Below are 20,993 nucleotides of genomic sequence, written 5' to 3'. Positions count from 1 at the left end.
ATTATTTTGATACATGGGGCTTATTTGATCTAATTGAAGTTTTTTGTAATGCCCACACATTTTCTATAGGATTGAGGTCAGGGCTTTGTGATGGCCACTCCAATACCTTGACTTTGTTGTCCTTAAGCCATTTTGCCACATTTTGGAAGTATGCTTGGGGTCGTTGTCCATTTGGAAGACCCATTTGCAACCAAGCTTTAACTTCCTGACTGATGTCTTGAGATGTTGCTTCAATATACCCACATAATAATCCATCCTCATGATGCCATCTATTTTGTGAAGTGCACCAGTGCCTCCTGCAGCAAAGCACCCCCACAACATGATGCTGCCACCCCCGTGCTTCACGGTTGGGATGGTGTTCTTCGGCTTGCAAGCATCCCCCTTTTTCCTCCAAACATAACGATGGTCATTATGGCCAAACATTTCTATTTTTGTTTCATCAGACCAGAGGACATTCCTCCCAAAAGTAAGATCTTTGTCCCCATGTGCAGTTGCAAACCGTAGTCTGGCATTTTAATGGCGGTTTTGGAGCAGTAGCTTCTTCCTTGGTGTTTATACTTGCGTACTATTGTTTGTACAGATGAACGTGGTACCTTCAGGCGTTTAGAAATTGCTTCCAATGATGAACCAGACTTGTGGAGGTCTACAATTTTTTTACTGAGGTTTTGGCTGATTTATTTTGATTTTCCCATGATGTCAAGCAAAGAGGCACTGAATTTGAAGGTAGGCCTTGAAATACATCCACAGGTACACCTCCAATTGACTCTAATTATGTCAATTAGCCTATCAGAAGCTTCTAAAGCCATGACATAATTTTCTGGAATTGTCAAAGCTGTTTAAAGGCACAGTCAACTTAGTGTATGTAAACTTCTGACCCACTGGAATATTGATACAGTGAATTATAAGTGAAATAATCTGTCTGTAAACAAATGTTGGAAAAATGACTAGATGTAGTAGTAGATGTCCTAACTGACTTGCCAAACCTATAGTTTGTTAACAAGAAATGTGTTGAGTGGTTGAAAAACTATTTCTAATGACTCCAACCTAAGTGTATGTAAACTTCCCACCTCAACTGTATATGGCAAGGTAAGCATTCCCAGATAAAAATGCCAAAATTACAATGAGGGAAAGACGTAGGAGGACTAGCCGTACTAAACTTTAAATTGTATTTCCAGGCACTAGTGCTGCATCCCATCCTAAATTGGTTTACACATGATTCTTCCGTCCCCTGGCTGAGTATATACATACATCATTTGTCTCCTATTGATCTGGAAGAGGTGGTCTTCAATGATATATCCCTTAAACAATGTAAACTAATTTACTTGAAACGAAAGTCTGCTGAAGTGAGACTTTGTCCTTATGTTTCTTGGCTATTTACATTATTTTGTTCAAAAGCTAGTTTGTTTTTCAATATTTGAGTTTCAACTGCTAGGGAAGAGAAGACAACGCTTCTATTAGCCAGACTCAATATCACAGGCACCAAACATGACTGGAGTCGCGTTACGACGGCAACGTCCCGCACTTAAAGGGGCAGGTGACATTTTTTGTCTCATCTGAGATATTTTGGTTCAAAATGAATTAAACAATATACCAATTCTTCTTACTAGTAATACATTTATAGTTTTATAAACATTACAAAGCATGCTCATCTCTTTTTCTTGTGTTTTGTTGGTGTAATTTTAGCAAAAAAAATGTAGAATTACATGGTATACCAAAATTGTGTAGATGTTGTGAAATGGTTAGATATTACTTGTTAGATATTACTGCACTGTCAGAGCTAGAAACACAAGCATTTCACTACACCCACAATAACATCTGTTAAACACGTATGTGACCAATAAAATGTATTTGATTTGGAGAAAACATGGTTCCACAGCGGACATGGTTCCACAGCAGACATGGTTCCACAGCAGACATGGTTCCACAGCAGACATTGTTCCTGTTGTTTGCATCAAACTTTCAACAACCATCTGTGCTCAGTCAACATATATATGCCAACATATACTGTACCATCTGGAATGCATTGAAGCACATAACTCTCTTTCTTGCTTTGTGCGCATGTGTGAGTGTTTGTGTGCGTGTGCATGTGTGAGTGTTTGTGTGCGTGTGCATGTGTGAGTGTTTGTGTGCGTGTGCATGAGTGAGTGTTTGTGTGCATGAGCATGTGTGTGTTCTGTAATACTGGTGTATTTTGGAGACAAGGTTTAGTGGGAGAGCAGCAAGGCAACATCTTGCTCGCTCTCTCTCTCTCTCGCTTTCTCTCATGTGGCTACAAAAAAATATATTTGTGGGGACAGTCTGGCACAAGTCCCACAACTCACTGACTCATCCAGCCACTAAGAAACAGATCTGCCTGCATCACAACAATCAGTCTGTGTGTGCATGCTTGAGTGTGTGTGTGTGTGTGTGTGTGTGTGTGTGTGTGTGTGTGTGCGTGTCTTCTGCCCACAATCAATTAGTTCCACATAGTGGGGATTTTAAAGTCTCTGTGCCTCAGATAGAGATCCAATAGTTATAGAGAATATTTAGTTCCATATGAAAAGAACAGCAACATCTGCCCACAAATTTAAAAACAGAAAAGCACTTTAATAGTTTCTAGAAAGTGAAATAAATAGTTTAATATTCTACCATCAGTTTTAGCCAGTGTTTGAAGTGGAATGAAAAAGGTACAGTGTCTACTCTAGAAAAGGTGCTGACTCAAGCGGTCTCTTCCCTCTGACTTTTCGACAACTCTTCACTGTGAAGAATACAGTATGATTCGCACACACACGGATAAATATAATCTGCTGGCTCTGATGCTCTCCACTTTATAAGTATATACAGCAGACAGAGAAATGCTCGTAAAAAGAGCTTTGTCAGATGAAAGTATAGATTTCAATACATCAATCCCATTCCACGTCTGATGCGAACCAGATTACAATGCCTCTGTACTGAGAGCACTTCACGCTAAGCCCTCTACATGCACACCACGCTGAAGATTATATGATGTGTTGTTTTTCAAAGCACAGCGTCACTACAGTGTTTAACCGTATTGCATGTAGAGGGCTTAGCTTGAAGTGCTCTCTGGCCATTGTTGCATTCCATTGACCCGCACATTAATAAAACACAGAGTAGATCATTTGCTCTGCATCTCCCTGACTCCTGGAGAAAAAGGGAAAGCTGAATTTACAGAAGCCAAAAACGAATCACTCTTCATGTCAGGGGTATTCATTTATGATTTTCATCACAGCTTGTGACCCTGTCACCTCTGTTAGAATGCAGCCTTTGTAATTTCATGGTTAATATTCAATAGCCACTTGTCCCCTGCGCTTGCTGTGTGCATGGGAAATCTCTAGAGGGGGTGTATGTAATGTGTGTGTATGTGCGTGTCTTTGTGTGTGCGTGTGTACTAGGAAAGGGAAATGGGGTTCGTCACCAGAAAGGCTTCCTCCAAAACAGTTGCAGATGTCCAGAGATCCTCCCTCCCTCCCTCCCTCCTCCTCCTCCTCACTGAGTGTCTGAGGCCGAGTACTGAAGGGTCTCTCTGTGTGACCTGTAGGGGTGGCCTCCAGTGCTGCCTGTGGCCCGAGGCCACATCTACACACTGTGGGATGGACAGGCTGGGGAACTGACCTCTACACACTGTGGGATGGACAGGCTGGGGAACTGACCTCTACACACTGTGGGATGGACAGGCTGGGGAACTGACCTCTACACACTGTGGGATGGATAGGCTGGGGAACTGACCTCTACACACTGTGGGATGGATAGGCTGGGGAACTGACCTCTACACACTGTGGGATGGACAGGCTGGGGAACTGACCTCTACACACTGTGGGATGGACAGGCTGGGGAACTGACCTCTACACACTGTGGGATGGACAGGCTGGGGAACTGACCTCTACACACTGTGGGATGGACAGGCTGGGGAACTGGGACCTCTCACACACTGTGGGATGGATAGGCTGGGGAACTGACCTCTACACACTGTGGGATGGACAGGCTGGGGAACTGACCTCTACACACTGTGGGATGGACAGGCTGGGGAACTGATCTCTACACACTGTGGGATGGACAGGCTGGGGAACTGACCTCTACCACACTGTGGGATGGACAGGCTGGGGAACTGACCTCTACACACTGTGGGATGGACAGGCTGGGGAACTGACCTCTACACACTGTGGGATGGACAGGCTGGGGAACTGACCTCTACACACTGTGGGATGGACAGGCTGGGGAACTGACCTCTACACACTGTGGGATGGACAGGATGGGGAACTGACCTCTACACACTGTGGGATGGACAGGCTGGGAACTGACCTCTACACACTGTGGGATGGACAGGCTGGGGAACTGACCTCTACACACTGTGGGATGGACAGGATGGGGAACTGACCTCTACACACTGTGGGATGGACAGGCTGGGGAACTGATCTCTACACACTGTGGGATGGACAGGCTGGGGAACTGACCTCTACACACTGTGGGATGGACAGGCTGGGGAACTGATCTCTACACACTGTGGGATGGACAGGCTGGGGAACTGACCTCTACACACTGTGGGATGGACAGGATGGGGAACTGACCTCTACACACTGTGGGATGGACAGGCTGGGGAACTGACCTCTACACACTGTGGGATGGACAGGATGGGGAACTGACCTCTACACACTGTGGGATGGACAGGCTGGGGAACTGACCTCTACACACTGTGGGATGGACAGGCTGGGGAACTGACCTCTACACACTGTGGGATGGACAGGCTCGGGAACTGACCTCTACACACTGTGGGATGGACAGGCTCGGGAACTGTACACACCACTCATAACATCTATTCACATCTGTGATTATCTATGTGGGTATAGTATACAGAGGGGGAGAGAGTAGGTGGGAGAGAAGCATGAGAGGGGGACAGAACGAGTGGAGAAACAGAGAGAAAGCGAGGGGGGAGATCTCAAACAGTAAAAAGTCCCAGTGTTTCTACACACATTGATGCATTGGCACAAACAGGCATTCCTGCTCAACGACTTTGGCAGACCTTTAAAAAGCATATTAAAGCACTCTGTTCTGCATGAGGCCAGTTGTTGCTCTGTTCTCTCTACTAAGACAAGGAATGGAGGAGGTGTACAGAACTGTGCAAAGACATGGTTATGGGGAAAACAGGGAGAATGGATACAATATGAGGACATAATGTATCTGGACCATCAAAGTGCTACCCAATATTGTAGCGCATGTACAGCTATAGATACTCAACAAACTGGTACAAATCTGAAGATTTACTTGCCTATTAAAATGACTCAATACCTTTTGTCATACACAGTATATTCCTGATTGGTTTCATTATTCCTGTGTGTGTTTTAAGGAGACTTCAGTCTGTTCAGAGCAGAGCTATTTAAGCACTGAGAGCCTTCACTGCCCATCAACAACATCAAAGAGTCCATCTAGGCCGTATGCTCTGTGTACACCTCACAATGTCAATCAGAGATAAACAGATACAAGTAGTCTTTGTTACTTTGGATGAGCTTGTTGGACATAATAGTAGCTACATAGAGGGCAGCCATACCTGATAAAAGGAATAGGCACCACGGGTCACTTCTTACACAGTCATTTTATTACACACAGCACTGGGTAAACACTACACACATGTATTGGACATAATGCTTGAATTGACTGCTTTCACCAGAGCAGGCTAACATTACAGTTTATTTCCATGAGATGTTTGAAGGCACATTTGATAAAATGTAAAAAAAAAAATATATATATATTATAATAATAATTAAAAACTCAAATGAGAGATTGCACTGGAAAGGTACCTTGCACTGTTAGGGAACGCAGAAAGTCATCGTTCATCTGGGCATTATCAAGTTGATTTATTTTCCAGTTGTCTCCTAACTATTTGAGTATAAACACTACGACTTGACTAGATTAGCTAGTGTTCCTGTTTGATTCAGAGTGCATCCAAGACAACGAATATCATTATGGCTTCATCTATCTCTCAAATTCACACTTCTGATTTTAAAAAGATTCCATGAAAACTCCCTACATAGTTAGGGCTAGGCATATTTCCAGGGCTTTACCAAACATTGATTGGATGTACAATATCACAACACATCTCTCTCTACATAATTCATAATCAGGGATAAAATCTTAATGCAACTATTCAATTTGACCTCAGGCCCCGTGTAGAGGTACAGTACAGATAGATATCCCTCTTATGAGAGATTGCTAGTATTCCAAGTAAGGAATATCTTTCATTAGCAGGTGCACCCAGTAAAACACGTCTGCAAGCCCTTGGAATCAATAAAGGCAAGAGGCTGGTTTGATAAGCCAAATTATACCCTAAAACCAAGCTGAAAACCTTGTACAGAATATAGGATCCATAGATAAAGATGTATCACAAAACAAACCTGACGTAGCAGGAGTAAAATATACGCCTGAAACTAGATCCCCTACATATTGGTCTTGATGAGAAGAAAAAAAGTTGATCTTCTGCAATGTTCAACCAATCCAGTAAATGTGGAGGAGGAGTTAAGATGGAAAGTCGTCTTGTTAACGTCCAAAAATGGAATAGCATCAGAGGCTCTATTTCCATTTTCCCTGAAAACCAGAACATCCGGATGTTGGAGACTTGGCAGAGGCTAAGCTACAAAAACTATTTTCTTTGGTATGAGAAAACTCACACAGTCATGCGAGGATCCACACAGTGCCAGATCAGAGCAATCAGGAGCCACAGGATATTCAATATAAACACATGATTTAGTCCAAATTGCATATGAGTTGCTGGGCAGAAAGGGGTGTGTGTTGTAGTGTTTGCAGAACCTATTCTATACAACTAATCTACGTACCATTCAAATTAGTTAGCAAAATATCCCCAGATATCTTATGTCTGGGAATAAAATAACATTTTGAAGAACTACTGCTTTACAGGGAGAGAGGTTGGAACTGATAACATAGAAATGTCATTTTCATACTGGAAGAGAAAAAAAAATTGACATAAAATAAGATGGATTAATATCATTTTTGTAGTGAGGAGAGACAATCCAGGCCTGGAGTAAAGTGGAGGCCTTCCGTTCAAATACAGTACAGTACATGAGAATGACAGATATCAGGTAAAGGCATTGAGAGTTTGAATGATCTCTTCCAGTCTACCTGTTAGGTCTGAAATCTGTTTACAACATGGAAATCATTCAAAATATCCAGACAGTATGGTTAAGATTCAAAATAAAATCGCAGAAAGAGGAAAGCCCTAAGAGAAAGAGCTCTCCTTTCACATGTTTGAGTAAGATGGAGGATGTGTCCTTTGCTAGGTCTGTCTACAACACGCATACGGGTCATGGACAAACACGGGACTCTACTGTAGTGACCAGTTTTCTTCACTCCTGATCTTCGAGAGTCAAAGGGTGTGCAGACTTTCATTCAGCCCAGCACCAACCCACCTGATTCAAATCATCAACTAAAAATCTATATGTTGATTAGCTGAATTAGATGTGCTAATAATGGGCTATGGAACAAAATGTCTGTAGCATTGTTGGCCCATTTCCATTGGTTTGTAGCTGAGCCCCCTACTCCCAGTCCCAGCAACTCTGACAGGACAACCGCGGTAGACAGACCCTCCACATGGACTGTGCACGTCGAGAAAGAAACGGTTAGCACTAAAACTGGAAGACTTTAACCTTGCCAAGGACAAACTAGAGTGCTGCTCAGATTTGAGCGACCATTTTCCCATTACTCTGCAGTCTTATCTACTGAAACACAAAAATCCTGTTAAATGGGGCCATTTTCTCATTTGCCTTCAAGGTCATTCTCATGCATGGAGAGCCAGTCATTGTGCTGCTGAGCCTTTGGAGACACAGGGTGTTCTGCTGTAATAAGAGATGGCTCACAGAGTCCAAAGGAACAGTCCAGAGAGAGAAGCTGTCCAGAACCATCGCTGGAGCACAGCGACCGTTCAGTAGAAAGACTAGAGCCCGACTGATAAATCAGTTGACCGATATTAGCCTTTAGCAGAAAGATTTGTACCGGTATTTATTCTACAGATAAAGCATAGATATTATTGTAACGATCCTGGGTTTATAAGCGCGGAAATCGACTCTGCCGCTTGAGCATGCTTTTGCGGCACAGTCGAGGGTCGTGGGTTCGAGACCTGCTCCCTCGTTACATTATATACATAGAATAAACAAATACGTCTGCTCATTTATGGTCACTTTTTTAATGGTCAATGGTTGCCTGAAGAGGGCGCTCTATGAGCTGCTCATTGAACATCATTCAGGCCTAGGTCACAACGTGAGAGTAGGCATGGTGGTTAGACTGTGAGTAGCTTGCCACAGCCAACGTATTTGAATAAGTATATAATCAAAAGTACACTTCACCAAGCAAGCAGCCCTGTCCTCATCACATTCTCACTTAGTTAACGTAAGCTCAGCTATCTAGCCAGCAACGTAGCTCACTTTGCTAGCTAGCAATCTATGCTACTTATGTGCAACACTGAACGGGCGCCAAAGTGAACAATCGTTCTTGATTCAAAAAGAACACTGTTACTGTCTGGGCCTATTATATTAGCCAGTGGGCTTATTTAGTTTGTTTTCCGAAATATGCAATCTGCAAAAAGCAGGTCATGTGCTTGCGTTCATGATGAGATAACTCTAGCTAGCTAGCTAAATGAGAACGTGTGACTTAAAACAAGTGCGGCAATCATTTGCCTGCATAAATGTTTTTAGTTATCAGCGCAAGCCATTTGCAGTTGAAAATTACAGCCAATATATTCGTATTGAATAACAGTGATGTAGATATGGTTTCTGTAAGAAAACATTGTCGTAATGAACAGCTAGCTTGTGCTTGTCATATCCTACTCTCATTGCAAGGTTGCCATAAAGTGTTTGTTTACATGACCTCTGACTGTTGTAGACGCTGGTAAATCTACTCAAGACAAATGCTGACGCTGACACCTAGCGGTGAGATTAGGAACAGCATGTTACTGCATTTCAATGCTTATTTGTGAACAATGCCGTTTCAGATTTACTTTGAGACTAAGTTTAATTCATTCAACCTTGTGGTGGTTTAACACAAGCACTTTTGCATCCTTCTTATCCACTGCCATAGATAGGGACAACTTAAAAGATTTGTCTATGAAGGGACACTAAACAAGTTTTACTGTTGTATTTATAGAGGATATAGTTGCTTTTTCGTGGATATCTTAAATATTGTTTATTTTAATATTTTGTTAAGAAATTATAATTTAGAGTATCCGTTAATCCTTTGGAGTACAATTTGTGTAAAAAAAAGTATGTTATTCACCTCTAAAAACAATATATTGGGTGATATATCAGTAAATCAGTGACTTTGCCTCCCTCCTATCGTTATCAGACCCAAAAATCCCATATTGGTCTAAGCAAAACATCTGCATAACAATGAGAGATATAGTAAACCGACAAGCAACACAGAGGAGGTGAGCAGGAGAAGCCAAAGAGTAGTCCCTGTCCTTTGATTGTCAATTCCAACGGATTGTCCACAACATTGAACAATGTCAGCGCTCTACCTTGGTCAAAGCCAATGATATGTCCTTACATTGACCAATGATCCGCCCCTCCACTGCCCTCTCTACTGAGCCAGAGAGAAAGAGGTGAAGCGATAAGCAGACCGATAAGCAGACTGCCTGCCTTTGGGACAATGACTCCCATTGTTAGGTTGGAGACAAGACCATCTTGTCATTATATACAGTATCTCTGACTGAGCCTGAGCTGTGTCAGTGTGTGAGATATATATATATATATATATATATATATGTATATATATATTTATCACCCTGTGTAGTTTGAAAGGCTCAGGAGGAGAAACAGAGGCCACAGCACTCCATACAGATCTCCAGGCAGTCTGCAGACTCGCAGCACGCGTCGATGATCCCACAGTCCATGTCACACGGCAGCTCACAGTCGCCGCACTCCTCGGAGGCACAGCAGCAGCAGAAACACGCCGAGTCGTCCCCCGCACACGAACCACAGGTGGCACAGTCCAACACGATGTTACACAGAGTCAGGAACTCACAGAACAGACAGGCCAGGATACAGTGAACACAACAGTCTGGGGGAGACAAGGAGAGTTATTCATCTTTATTTGACCTGCTACTTGATTACAATGCATAGTGTTTTGAGAAGAGGGAGAGATGGAAGAGAGAGAGGAGGGGTACTACAGTGAGATGGACAGAAGTAGGTAGCTTCTCACCATCCTGTGCCTCTATAGGTATCTGGGAGCTGTTGCTCTTGGAGGAGCTCTTGCTCCTCTTGCTGCTCTGAGAGGTGATGGAGGGGTTGGACTGGAGCTTCTTAGGGTTCTTCATCCCAGATGAGGAACACGAGGAGGAGGAAGAGGCCACCCTGGGTAGGGAGTTGGGGGCCGGCCGATCATGAGGCCCTCCGTTCCTCACTCCATTGGGGTGAGACGCATGTGTGTTGGCCATGTGTATGCAGTGCGGGGTGTGTGTGTGGGGCTTGGCTCCGTTGCGTAGCTGGCTGGTGGGCTGGGTTAGGCAAGGCTGGGTGGGATGTATGGGGGTAGATCGTGTCTGGGGTTGACCTGAGGACAGGAACAAAGAAAAATAAGAAAAATAATTACAATAGTTGCTTTCATTGTAACTGTGGGACACATGGGAAACGTAGTCATTGATACAGCATGCCCCAACGCTTCCTGGGAAGGGCCATGTGTACTGTGCTGACTTCTGACCCTGCTCATCTAGACGCTTACACAACAAACCCCAGACACTCTACGCTCCTCCTCGCCTCTTTTTCTCCTCTCTTCTCCTCCCCTCCTCTCCGCCCTGTCCTTCCCTCTCACTGCCAGGGCTGAAACACAAGTTGGTGGGAGAAACTTTCAGATAATCCCCTTAAGAAATAGGCCTAAACTTGGGCCAACTCAATCCAGTTTGACAAACTCAAGAATCTATTAAAATAATTTACCAAGGACAATTGGTGCTTCATGGTCTACTAACGCCAGCTGCACATTGCTAGGTGCACCATACATTGATATGTAACTCGTGACTATGATGCGTATCTGGTTGCTAGTTTTAAGTCTTTGATTTATGTGGACAGAGGCTGAAATGGCCTGGTTCTCTCTCTTCACAGTATGAAATGTAGGCTACACACATTTACGCATATATATACGCACGCACACGCACACACACTCAGACAGCCTCAGCCCAGGACCAGGGTGTTTACAGCCTACAAACCCTGTACTGTTCCTCCTCTAAGTCAGACCAGGGTTGATCTTGGCTGGCCAACATATTTTACTCTGAGCACCACAAAATACTAATTACACTGAGAGAAAGAACAACGTGGTGAAAAGCAGACCTCCTCTGCCAAACCAAACAGAGGCCCTGAAAAAGAGAGAGGGCTAAAATGGAACCATGGTTTTGATATATTATGATAATATTTAATACCATCCTATCGAGGCCCTAAATATTTTCTAGACCTGAACACACAGATGGAGAGAGGTGTAACATCCCAGGGTAGAATACCACTACAGGATGTCCTGAGAGAAACACTCACAGACACACACATACCGGGGGCTGAGATGCAGTGAAACAACATTAGATAATCGTTCAGAGACAGATAACCATGCTATGACTGATGTGATTGGCCTGGCCGGGTTCACACCACCAATCGAGTGTGATTCAGCATTTTTTAACCACACTCCAGATGTCTGGCAGTGAGGAGGGGGGCAGCAGTCACAGGGAAACATATCTTTCTCTTCTAAAGAATGGCAAAAGTCAATACCTGCTCGGCTGCATTATCTCCTTTCTTACCCTTTTCCCTCTCTTTTTGTCTCAGCCTCTCTCTTTCCCCCGGTCTCTCAATTTAACCACTCATATTTCCAAAATTGCAGTACAATACAGTATAAGGGTTTGGTTTTGTCGAGAGAAGAGAGAGAACGCACACGCACAATTACAGAGCCACAATTGCAACCACCAACCCTAATCATAGTCAGTTTTAGTGAAACCACACAGAGCGATGCCAGGCTTTTACCCCACATCTCTCTGCTACTGTAGTCATTCTCTATGTGGTACATGTCTGGTTAACAGTGCATTCCTTTGGTTGGTAAAGACAACATCAGCAGGAACACAATATTGTTTGTTTTTCTGAATTCCATTGGATTTAAAAAATATATATTGTTGGAAATGGAGAGAGGAGTAACATCACAGTGAACAGAGTCAAATATCTGGATATTATTTAGAGTGGTATGAGAGTTCATTCACCCTTCTCCCTTTGCATGTGTGTGTCAGTCGGTTTGGAGTGTGTGTGTGTGTGTGTGTGTGTGTGTGTGTGTGTGTGTGTGTGTGTGTGTGTGTGTGTGTGTGTGTGTGTGTGCAAAAAGGCTGGTTGCATGGGCATCTGGCAGACAGAAAGACAGACAAACTGAGTTTCAGAGAAGTCATGACTGCGTACACATACGAACGCACAAATGCGCACACACACACACACACACACACACACACACACACACACACTGAGAGAGTGAGAGAGTGAGAGAGGGGGTGTTTGTGAGATAGAGATGCAGAGGAGAGTGTGTGTGAGGGAGGGTGAGAGAGATCTGCTCTACGGATATACACTCCTTAGCTTTGGCTCTCGTCTATTTTGGGTCAGGAGTGATGTAAGGGCGTGCCACAGAAACACAATGATTCAGCAGTTCATAGTTAAAAATAAGAACAAATAAACAGCTAAATGACTGTGGCTTAATATGATGAGACTAGCACACCACAGACTGAAGGAGAAGAGAGGGGAAGGAAGAGCAGAGAGAGGGAGAAGGGGGGGTGAGAGTGAGGAGAGGAGATATTTTACTGTGCAAAAGTGTTGGACCAGCCTAGGCCTGAAAGTGTAGGACCAGCATAGGACTGAAAGTGTAGGACCAGCATAGGCCTGAAAGTGGACCAGCCTAGACCTGAAAGTGTAGGACCAGCCTAGGCCTGAAAGTGTAGGACCAGCCTAGGCCTGAAAGTGTAGGACCAGCCTAGGCCTGAAAGTGTAGGACCAGCCTAGACCTGAAAGTGTAGCACCAGCCTAGGCCTGAAAGTGTAGGACCAGCATAGGCCTGAAAGTGTAGGACCAGCATAGGCCTGAAAGTGTAGGACCAGCATGGGCCTGAAAGTGTAGGACCAGCATGGGCCTGAAAGTGTAGGACCAGCATAGGACTGAAAGTGTAGGAGCAGCATAGGACTGAATGTGTAGGAACAGCCTAGACCTGAAAATGTAGGAGAGAGAGAGACAGCTGACAGCGAGAGCTGAGAGAGAGCTGAGAGAGAGCTGAGAGAGAGAGACAGCTGACAGACAGCTGACAGCGAGAGCTGAGAGAGAGCTGAGAGACAGCTGAGAGAGAGAGACAGCTGACAGACAGCTGACAGCGAGAGCTGAGAGAGAGCTGAGAGACAGCTGAGAGAGAGAGACAGTTGAGTTATTATTATTATTTATTATTGTTGAATGTATGGTTATTTTGACACTTGGTTATTGTTGTTACTGTTGTTCCGTTGACAATTTTGATTCTCATTTTTATAAGCTTTGGCAATATGTACAGTGGGGCAAAAAAGTATTTAGTCAGCCACCAATTGTGCAAGTTCTCCCACTTAAAAAGATGAGAGAGGCCTGTAATTTTCATCATATGGACACTTCCACTATGACAGACAAAATGAGGGGGAAAAAATCCAGAAAATCACATTGTAGAATTTTTAAATGAAACAAAAGTTTCTCAATAGTTTGTTATATACCCTTTGTTGGCAATGACAGAGGTCAAAAGTTTTCTGTAAGTCTTCACACGGTTTTCACACACTGTTGCTGGTATTTTGGCCCATTCCTCCATGCAGATCTCCTCTAGAGCAGTGATGTTTTGGGGCTGTTGCTGGACAACACAGACTTTCAACTCCCTCCAAAGATTTTCTATGGGGTTGAGATCTGGAGACTGGCTAGGCCACTCCAGGACCTTGAAATGCTTCTTACGAAGCCACTCCTTCGTTGCCCGGGCGGTGTGTTTGGGATCATTGTCATGCTGAAAGACCCAGCCACGTTTCATCTTCAATGCCCTTGCTGATGGGAAGGAGGTTTTCACTCAAAATCTCACGATGGCCCCATTCATTCTTTCCTTTACACGGATCAGTCGTCCTGGTCCCTTTGCAGAAAAACAGCCCCAAAGCATGATGTTTCCACCCCCATGCTTCACAGTAGGCATGGTGTTCTTTGGATGCAACTCAGCATTCTTTGTCCTCCAAACACGACGAGTTGAGTTTTTACAAAAAAGTTATATTTTGGTTTCATCTGACCATATGACATTCTCTCAATCTTCTTCTGGATCATCCAAATGCTCTCTAGCAATTGCAGATTCAGTCTTCCCAGCCTGGTGCAGGTCTACAATTTTGTTTCTGGTGTCCTTTGACAGCTCTTTGGTCTTAGCCATAGTGGAGTTTGGAGTGTGACTGTTTGAGGTTGTGGACAGGTGTCTTTTATACTGATAACAAGTTCAAACAGGTGCCATTAATACAGGTAATGAGTGGAGGACAGAGGAGCCTCTTAAAGAAGAAGTTACAGGTCTGTGAGAGCCAGAAATCTTGCTTGTTTGTAAGTGACCAAATACTTATTTTCCACCATAATTTGCAAATAAATTCATTAAAAATCCTACAATGTGATTTTCTGGATTTCTTTCTTCTCATTTTGTCTGTCATAGTTGAAGTGTACCTATGATGACAATTACAGGCCTCTAATATTTGTAAGTGGGAGAACTTGCACAATTGGTGGCTGACTAAATACTTTTTTGCCCCACTGTACATGGTTATGTCATGCCAATAAAGCAAATTGAATTGAATTGAGAGCTGAGAGAGCTGAGGGAGACAACTGAGAGTCAGCTGAGAGAGAGAGAGAGAGAGAGAGAGCTGAGAGCGAGAGATAGTTGAAAGAGAGCTGAGAGACAGCTGAGAGAGAGAGACAGCTGAGAGAGAGAGCTGAGAGACAGCTGAGAGAAAGAGACAGCTGAGAGAGAGAGAGAGCTGAGAGACAGCTGAGAGAGAGAGAGCTGAGAGAGTGAAAGGCCCAGTGTAGGCCCAGCCTGTTGCCTGTAGCGATGGGAGTGTGGTATGTCTGGCTTGAGAGAGTGTGACTCACAGTCTGCTGACAGCTCACCCCCCCCTACCTTCTCTCTCTCTAAATTCCTCCATCCGCTCACCTCCCATTACCCTACAGACAGCCAACCTCTCTTCTCACCTCCTCCCCCTCTCTCTAAATCGCTCTCCTCCCACTCCCTCCCCATCATCTCTCCTTCCGTCAGCCTCCTCCCAAGACACTGGCCTCTAGCGAAAGGCTATGATTACTGCTGATCACTGCACCCCTCTATCTTTCCAACCTCCCTCCTCCCCTCTTCCTCTCCTACCTCTCTCTTTCCTCCCTTTTCCTCTCCTTCCCCTTGCCCTCGCTCCCTCCCTCCGTCAGTGACTCAGCAGTCTGAGCAGTAGACAGTAAACAGAGTGCTGTTTGTGCCAGCTAAGCTGCTCAGACCAGGCCATCTGAACTAGATCAGCGCTGTGAGGTTCAAATCAAATCACATTTTTATTTGTCACATACACATGGTTAGCAGATGTTAATGCGAGTGTTGCGAAATGCTTGTGCTTCTGGTTCCGACAATGCAGTAATATCCAACGAGTAATCTAACCTAACAATTTCACAACAACTACCTTATACACACAAGTATAAAGGAGTGAATAAGAATATGTACATAAAAAAATATATGAATGAGTGATGGTATAGAACGGCATAGGCAAGATGCAGTAGATGGTATAGAGTACAGTATATACATATGAGATGAGTAATGTAGGGTATGTAAACATTATATGAAGTGGCATTGTTTAAAGTGGCTAGTGATACATTTATTACATCAATTTTACCATTATTAAAGTGGCTGGAGTTGAGTCAGTATGTTGGCAGCAGCCACTCAATGTTAGTGATGGCTGTTTAACAGTCTGATGGCCTTGAGATAGAAGCTGTTTTTCAGTCTCTCTGTCCCTGCTTTGATGCACCTGTACTGACCTCGCCTTCTGGATGATAGCGGGGAGAACAGGCAGTGGCTCGGGTGGTTGTTGTCCTTGATGATCTTTTTGGCCTTCCTGTGACATCGGGTGGTGTAGGTGTCCTGGAGGGCAGGTAGTTTTCCCCCGGTGGTGCGTTGTGCAGACCTCACTACCCGCTGGAGAGCCTTATGGTTATGAGCAGAGTAGTTGCCGTACCAGGCGGTGATACAGCCCGACAGGATGCTCTTTGATTGTGCATCTGTAAAAGTGTGTGAGTTCTTTTGGTGACAAGCCAAATTTCTTCAGCCTCCTGAGGTTGAAGAGGTGCTGCTGCGCCTTCTTCACCACACTATCTGTGTGGGTGGACCATTTCAGTTTGTCCATGATGTGTACGCCAAGGAACTTAAAACTTTCTACCCTCTCCACTGCTGTCCTGTCGATGTGGATAGGGGGGTGCTCCCTCTGCTGTTTCCTGAAGTCCACGATTATCTGAATATGTCTGTAAACACACCAGCCAGCTGGTCTGCGCATGCTCTGAGGACGTGGCTGGGATGCCGTCTGGGCCTGCAGCCTTCCGAGGGTTGACACATTTAAATGTTTTACTCACGTCGGCTGCAGTGAAGGAGAGCCCTCAGGTTTTGGTAGTGTGCCGTGTCATTGGCACTGTATTGTTCTCAAAGCGAGCAAAGAAGTTGTTTAGTCTGTCTGGGAGCAAGACATCCTGGTCTGCGACGGGGCTGGTTTTCCTTTTATAGTCCGTGATTGACTGTAGACCCTGCCACATACCTCTCGTGTCTGAGTCGTTGAATTGCGTCTCTACTTTTTCTCTATACTGACGCTTAGCTTGTTTGATTGCCTTGCGGAGGGAATAGCTACACTGTTTGTACTCGGTCATGTTTCCGGTCACCTTTCCCTGATTAAAAGCAGTGGTTCGCATTTTCAGTTTTGCGCGAATGCTGCCATCAATCCACGGTTTCTGGTTGGGGAATGTTTTAATAGACACTGTGGGTATGACATCGCTGATGCACTTGCTAATAAACCTGCTCACCGAATCAGCATATTCATCAATGTTGTTGTTCGACGCAATGCGGAACATATCCCAGTACACGTGATCGGAGCAATCTTGAAGCGTGGAATCCGATTGGTCGGACCAGCGTTGGACAGACCTGAGCGCAGGAGCTTCCTGTTTTAGTTTCTGTCTATCGGCTGGGAGCAACAAAATGGAGTCATGGTCAGCTTTTCCGGGCCATTGTGCTCCCTTCCTACATTTAAAACGGCAACACCTGAGTGACACCTAGCACCTTGACCAGGGATCACAGCTAATGACAATTTAGGGCTTTACAATGGTAGGTACTGTCACCTTGTCCTTCCACTGTCACCTTATTCACCTCTGTCACCAAAAACAATGTGACCCCATAAACCAATGTCTGATTCAGCTCATTTCAATCACAATCCATAGGGATGGGCAATCTAATCTTGGAATAGCAAAGTGTGGTATTCCTAAAGGGTGGAATTCTGAAAGAAGTGCAGCCTATTTCCCTAAGTAGAGTGTTGTGAGTGGGAAACGAAGGCTGATGGAGGCAGGATGAACAGTGATTTAGGATAAAAGCTCTACTTAACTGGGAGATTGTGGTAAAAACAGGGAATTAAGGAAGTGGGAGAGAGGAGAGAAGGAAAGGGAAACATGAAAGTTAACACAGAGGAGAGAAGGAAAGGGAAACCATGAAAGTTAACACAGAGGAGAGTGGGAAGGGGAACATGAAAGTTAACACAGAGGAGAGTGGGAAGGGAAAACATGAAAGTTAACACAGAGGAGAGTGGGAAGGGGAACATGAAAGTTAACACAGAGGAGAGTGGGAAGGGGAAACATGAAAGTTAACACAGAGGAGAGTGGGAAGGGGAACATGAAAGTTAACACAGAGGAGAGTGGGAAGGGGAAACATGAAAGTTAACACAGAGGAGAGAAGGAAGGAGAAAGAATGGGTCAGAGGTTAAGTTGGGGTTCACTGTCGGTGACAAATGGTCTCCTTCAACAGAAATGATGTACTCTTTCCAGGCCCTTTGTGTGTGTGTGTCTGTGTGTGTGTGTGTGTGCGCGCGCGCGCGCGCGTGTGTGTGTGTATCACCTTCAGGTCCGACGCCTCCAGGAGAAAGAGGAGGATGAGGAAGAGGAGAGATTCCTCACAGACTGGTGTGTAATTAAAGGCACTGTGTCACGATCTTGTTACATTTCACACCGGCAACACGCTAACCCAGTTCACATCCCCTTTAATGATCCCAGCAACATACGTACCTCACCAAGCTGCCAACTCAGCCTTTCCATGGCAGTATTGTGTGTGCGGGATTGTACGCCTTACAAAGCTAAAAACAAAATAGTTCACAAAATATTGCTATTGTCTGTATGGAGTGTTTTCTGACTGAAGTTGTACAAATTGAGTCATGAATCCCATCTCCGTGTTTCATTGTGTTGCCAGAGAAAGTGAGTGAGGGAGTGTGACTGAGGGGTCTGACAGAGCACTGGACTCTGACTAACAGTGAGAGTGGTGGTGATGGGGGACAGTGTAACAGCGTTGTCACTAGTTACCACAGCCACAAAGTCTAAATTGTCTATATCGTAAATATTCGTGAAAAAAAATGGTTACTTTTTATTATTCTTTTATTCGAATTAGTCATATGGTTAGCAGTGTAGTTAAGGTTAGGGTTAAAGTTAAAATCCGATTTTAAGAAGAGAAACTATAAATAGGCAGGGTTTTTTACTTTGTGGCTGTGGTAACTAGTGACGACCACCTGTAGGAGCAGAAGAAGAACTGAGGTTTGGATGGAAACAGAAGGTCCCAAAGTAAAGATCAGTCAAGAGTCAGACAGCCTTTCACCCAGTTACCAACCCCCAAACACACACCGCTCCTCCCTCATCTCTCTCTAGCATCCTTCTCTTACTCAGAACTGACAAAAAAATGACTAACAGAGCTTATTATAAGACTCCCATAAAAACAGGAGAACCCAAAGGAGGATTTATCATGAGTTAGAATAGTGTAACCAACACTCACTTATTCAGAGCTTTTTACTGGCAGTCTGTATAGGACTGTGACGTAGGCTTAAGCCACTGACCGTGTCAATGACGTGTATCAACGATGAGGCTGCTTTATTGAATCAATGTGCTAGAGAAACAGAAACACACTACCCAACTACCAAAGAGAATAGCATACACACATGTGGCACCACACACACAACAGCACGCACACACACTCTAACAGCTCACTCTGCACATTGTTCTCAGACAGCTTGTCAGAGGCCCAGCGCCACACACATGCTACAAGCATGATGTCATCACTGCGAGACAGAGCATCTGGGCTGCAGAATGCAATCTCGTTTCTGTTTTCATCTACACATGTCCTTTACATCATGACATCATCGCGCACACACAAACCATAGTCATCTAGTAGCAGCAAGAGCCACTATTTCCTATTTCATAATCAGTGTACCGGCCATAGACAAACTCTCTCTCTCTCTTTATTGATGTGGTTGAGGCAGAGTGAGGGGGTCTATAAAGTTAGTCACAGTGTTCCTGTAGGGTGCTGATGATACAACTGTACAACTTCCAAATGTATGCACACACTCACACACAAACATGCACACGCAGCACGAGCCCCATACACACACACAACCCATCTGCATCAACAGAGAAAACCAGACGTAACAGCGGGAGGATGGGAGGGGGAGGGAAGGATGAAGGGAGGATGAGAGGGAGGGAGGAAGGTAGAGTTGGATTCAGTTGCTTGCAGATGCTGATCTTAGGTCAGTTTTACATTGTCTCTCTAATGAGTAAGGTTGGGATTGGGGGAGGGAACGCTGTACCTACGGCCAACATTTAACTGGAGCGGGAGGAGGGTTGGAAGGAGAGAGGTATAGGGGTATGGAAGAAGGGAGGTACAGGGGGATGAGGAAGGTATAGGGGGTGGAGGGAGGTACAGGGGGATGAGGAAGGTATAGGGGATAAGGGAGGTATAGGGGATAAGGAAGGTATAGGGGGTGGAGGGAGGTACAGGGGGATAAGGAAGGTATAGGGGGTGGAGGGAGGTATAGGGGATAAGGAAGGTATAGGGGGTGGAGGGAGGTATAGGGGATGAGGAAGGTATAGGGGGTGGAGGGAGGTATAGGGGGATAAGGAAGGTATAGGGGGTGGAGGGAGGTATAGGGGATGAGGAAGGTATAGGGGGTGGAGGGAGGTATAGGGGATAAGGAAGGTATAGGGGTGGAGGGAGGTACAGGGGATGAGGAAGGTATAGGGGGATGAGGGAGGTATAGGGGGATGAGGAAGGTATAGGGGATGGGGAAGGTATAGGGGGATGGGGAAGGTATAGGGGGTGGAGGAAGGTATAGGGGGTGGAGGGAGGTATAGGGGGATGGGGAAGGTATAGGGGGATGGGGAAGGTATAGGGGTGGAGGGAGGTATAGGGGGTGGAGGGAGGTATAGGGGGATGGGGAAGGTATAGGGGGATGAGGAAGGTATAGGGGGTGGAGGGAGGTATAGGGGGTGGAGGGAGGTATAGGGGGTGGAGGAAGGTATAGGGGGATAAGGGAGGTATAGGGGGATAAGGAAGGTATAGGGGGTGGAGGGAGGTACAGGGGGATGAGGAAGGTACAGGGGGATAAGGAAGGTATAGGGGGATGGGGAAGGTATAGGGGGATGGGGAAGGTATAGGGGGTGGAGGAAGGTATATGGGGATAAGGGAGGTATAGGGGGATAAGGAAGGTATAGGGGGTGGAGGGAGGTACAGGGGATGAGGAAGGTATAGGGGGATAAGGGAGGTATAGGGGGATGAGGAAGGTATAGGGAGATGGGGAAGGTATAGGAGATGGGGAAGGTATAGGGGGATGGGGAAGGTATAGGGGGTGGAGGGAGGTATAGGGGGATGGGGAAGGTATAGGGGGTGGAGGGAGGTATAGGGGGATGGGGAAGGTATAGGGGTGGAGGGAGGTACAG

At 45.2% G+C, this 20,993-nt stretch overlaps 1 protein-coding gene across 3 annotated transcripts in view; it reads right to left on the bottom strand.

Moving 5' to 3' along the window:
* Nucleotides 1-5,568: 5,568 nt before the first annotated feature.
* mdfi (MyoD family inhibitor) overlaps nt 5,569-20,993 on the bottom strand; it is a 49,936-nt gene continuing 34,511 nt past the window's right edge. For all 3 annotated transcript variants that reach the window (XM_065000795.1, XM_065000794.1, XM_065000789.1), the window contains 2 exons: nt 10,198-10,548; nt 5,569-10,056 (listed from right to left, as the gene is read on the bottom strand). In XM_065000795.1, coding sequence (XP_064856867.1) covers nt 9,800-10,056; nt 10,198-10,548 — 608 coding nt within the window. In that variant the 3' untranslated portion in view covers nt 5,569-9,799. The remainder of the gene's footprint in view (nt 10,057-10,197; nt 10,549-20,993) is intronic.

The sequence above is a fragment of the Oncorhynchus nerka genome, linkage group LG2 (genome assembly GCF_034236695.1).
Source record: "Oncorhynchus nerka isolate Pitt River linkage group LG2, Oner_Uvic_2.0, whole genome shotgun sequence".
In the NCBI taxonomy this organism is placed as follows: Eukaryota; Metazoa; Chordata; class Actinopteri; order Salmoniformes; family Salmonidae; genus Oncorhynchus; species Oncorhynchus nerka.
Note: the sequence above shows the minus strand (reverse complement) of the source record. Positions and strands in the feature narration are given on the sequence as shown.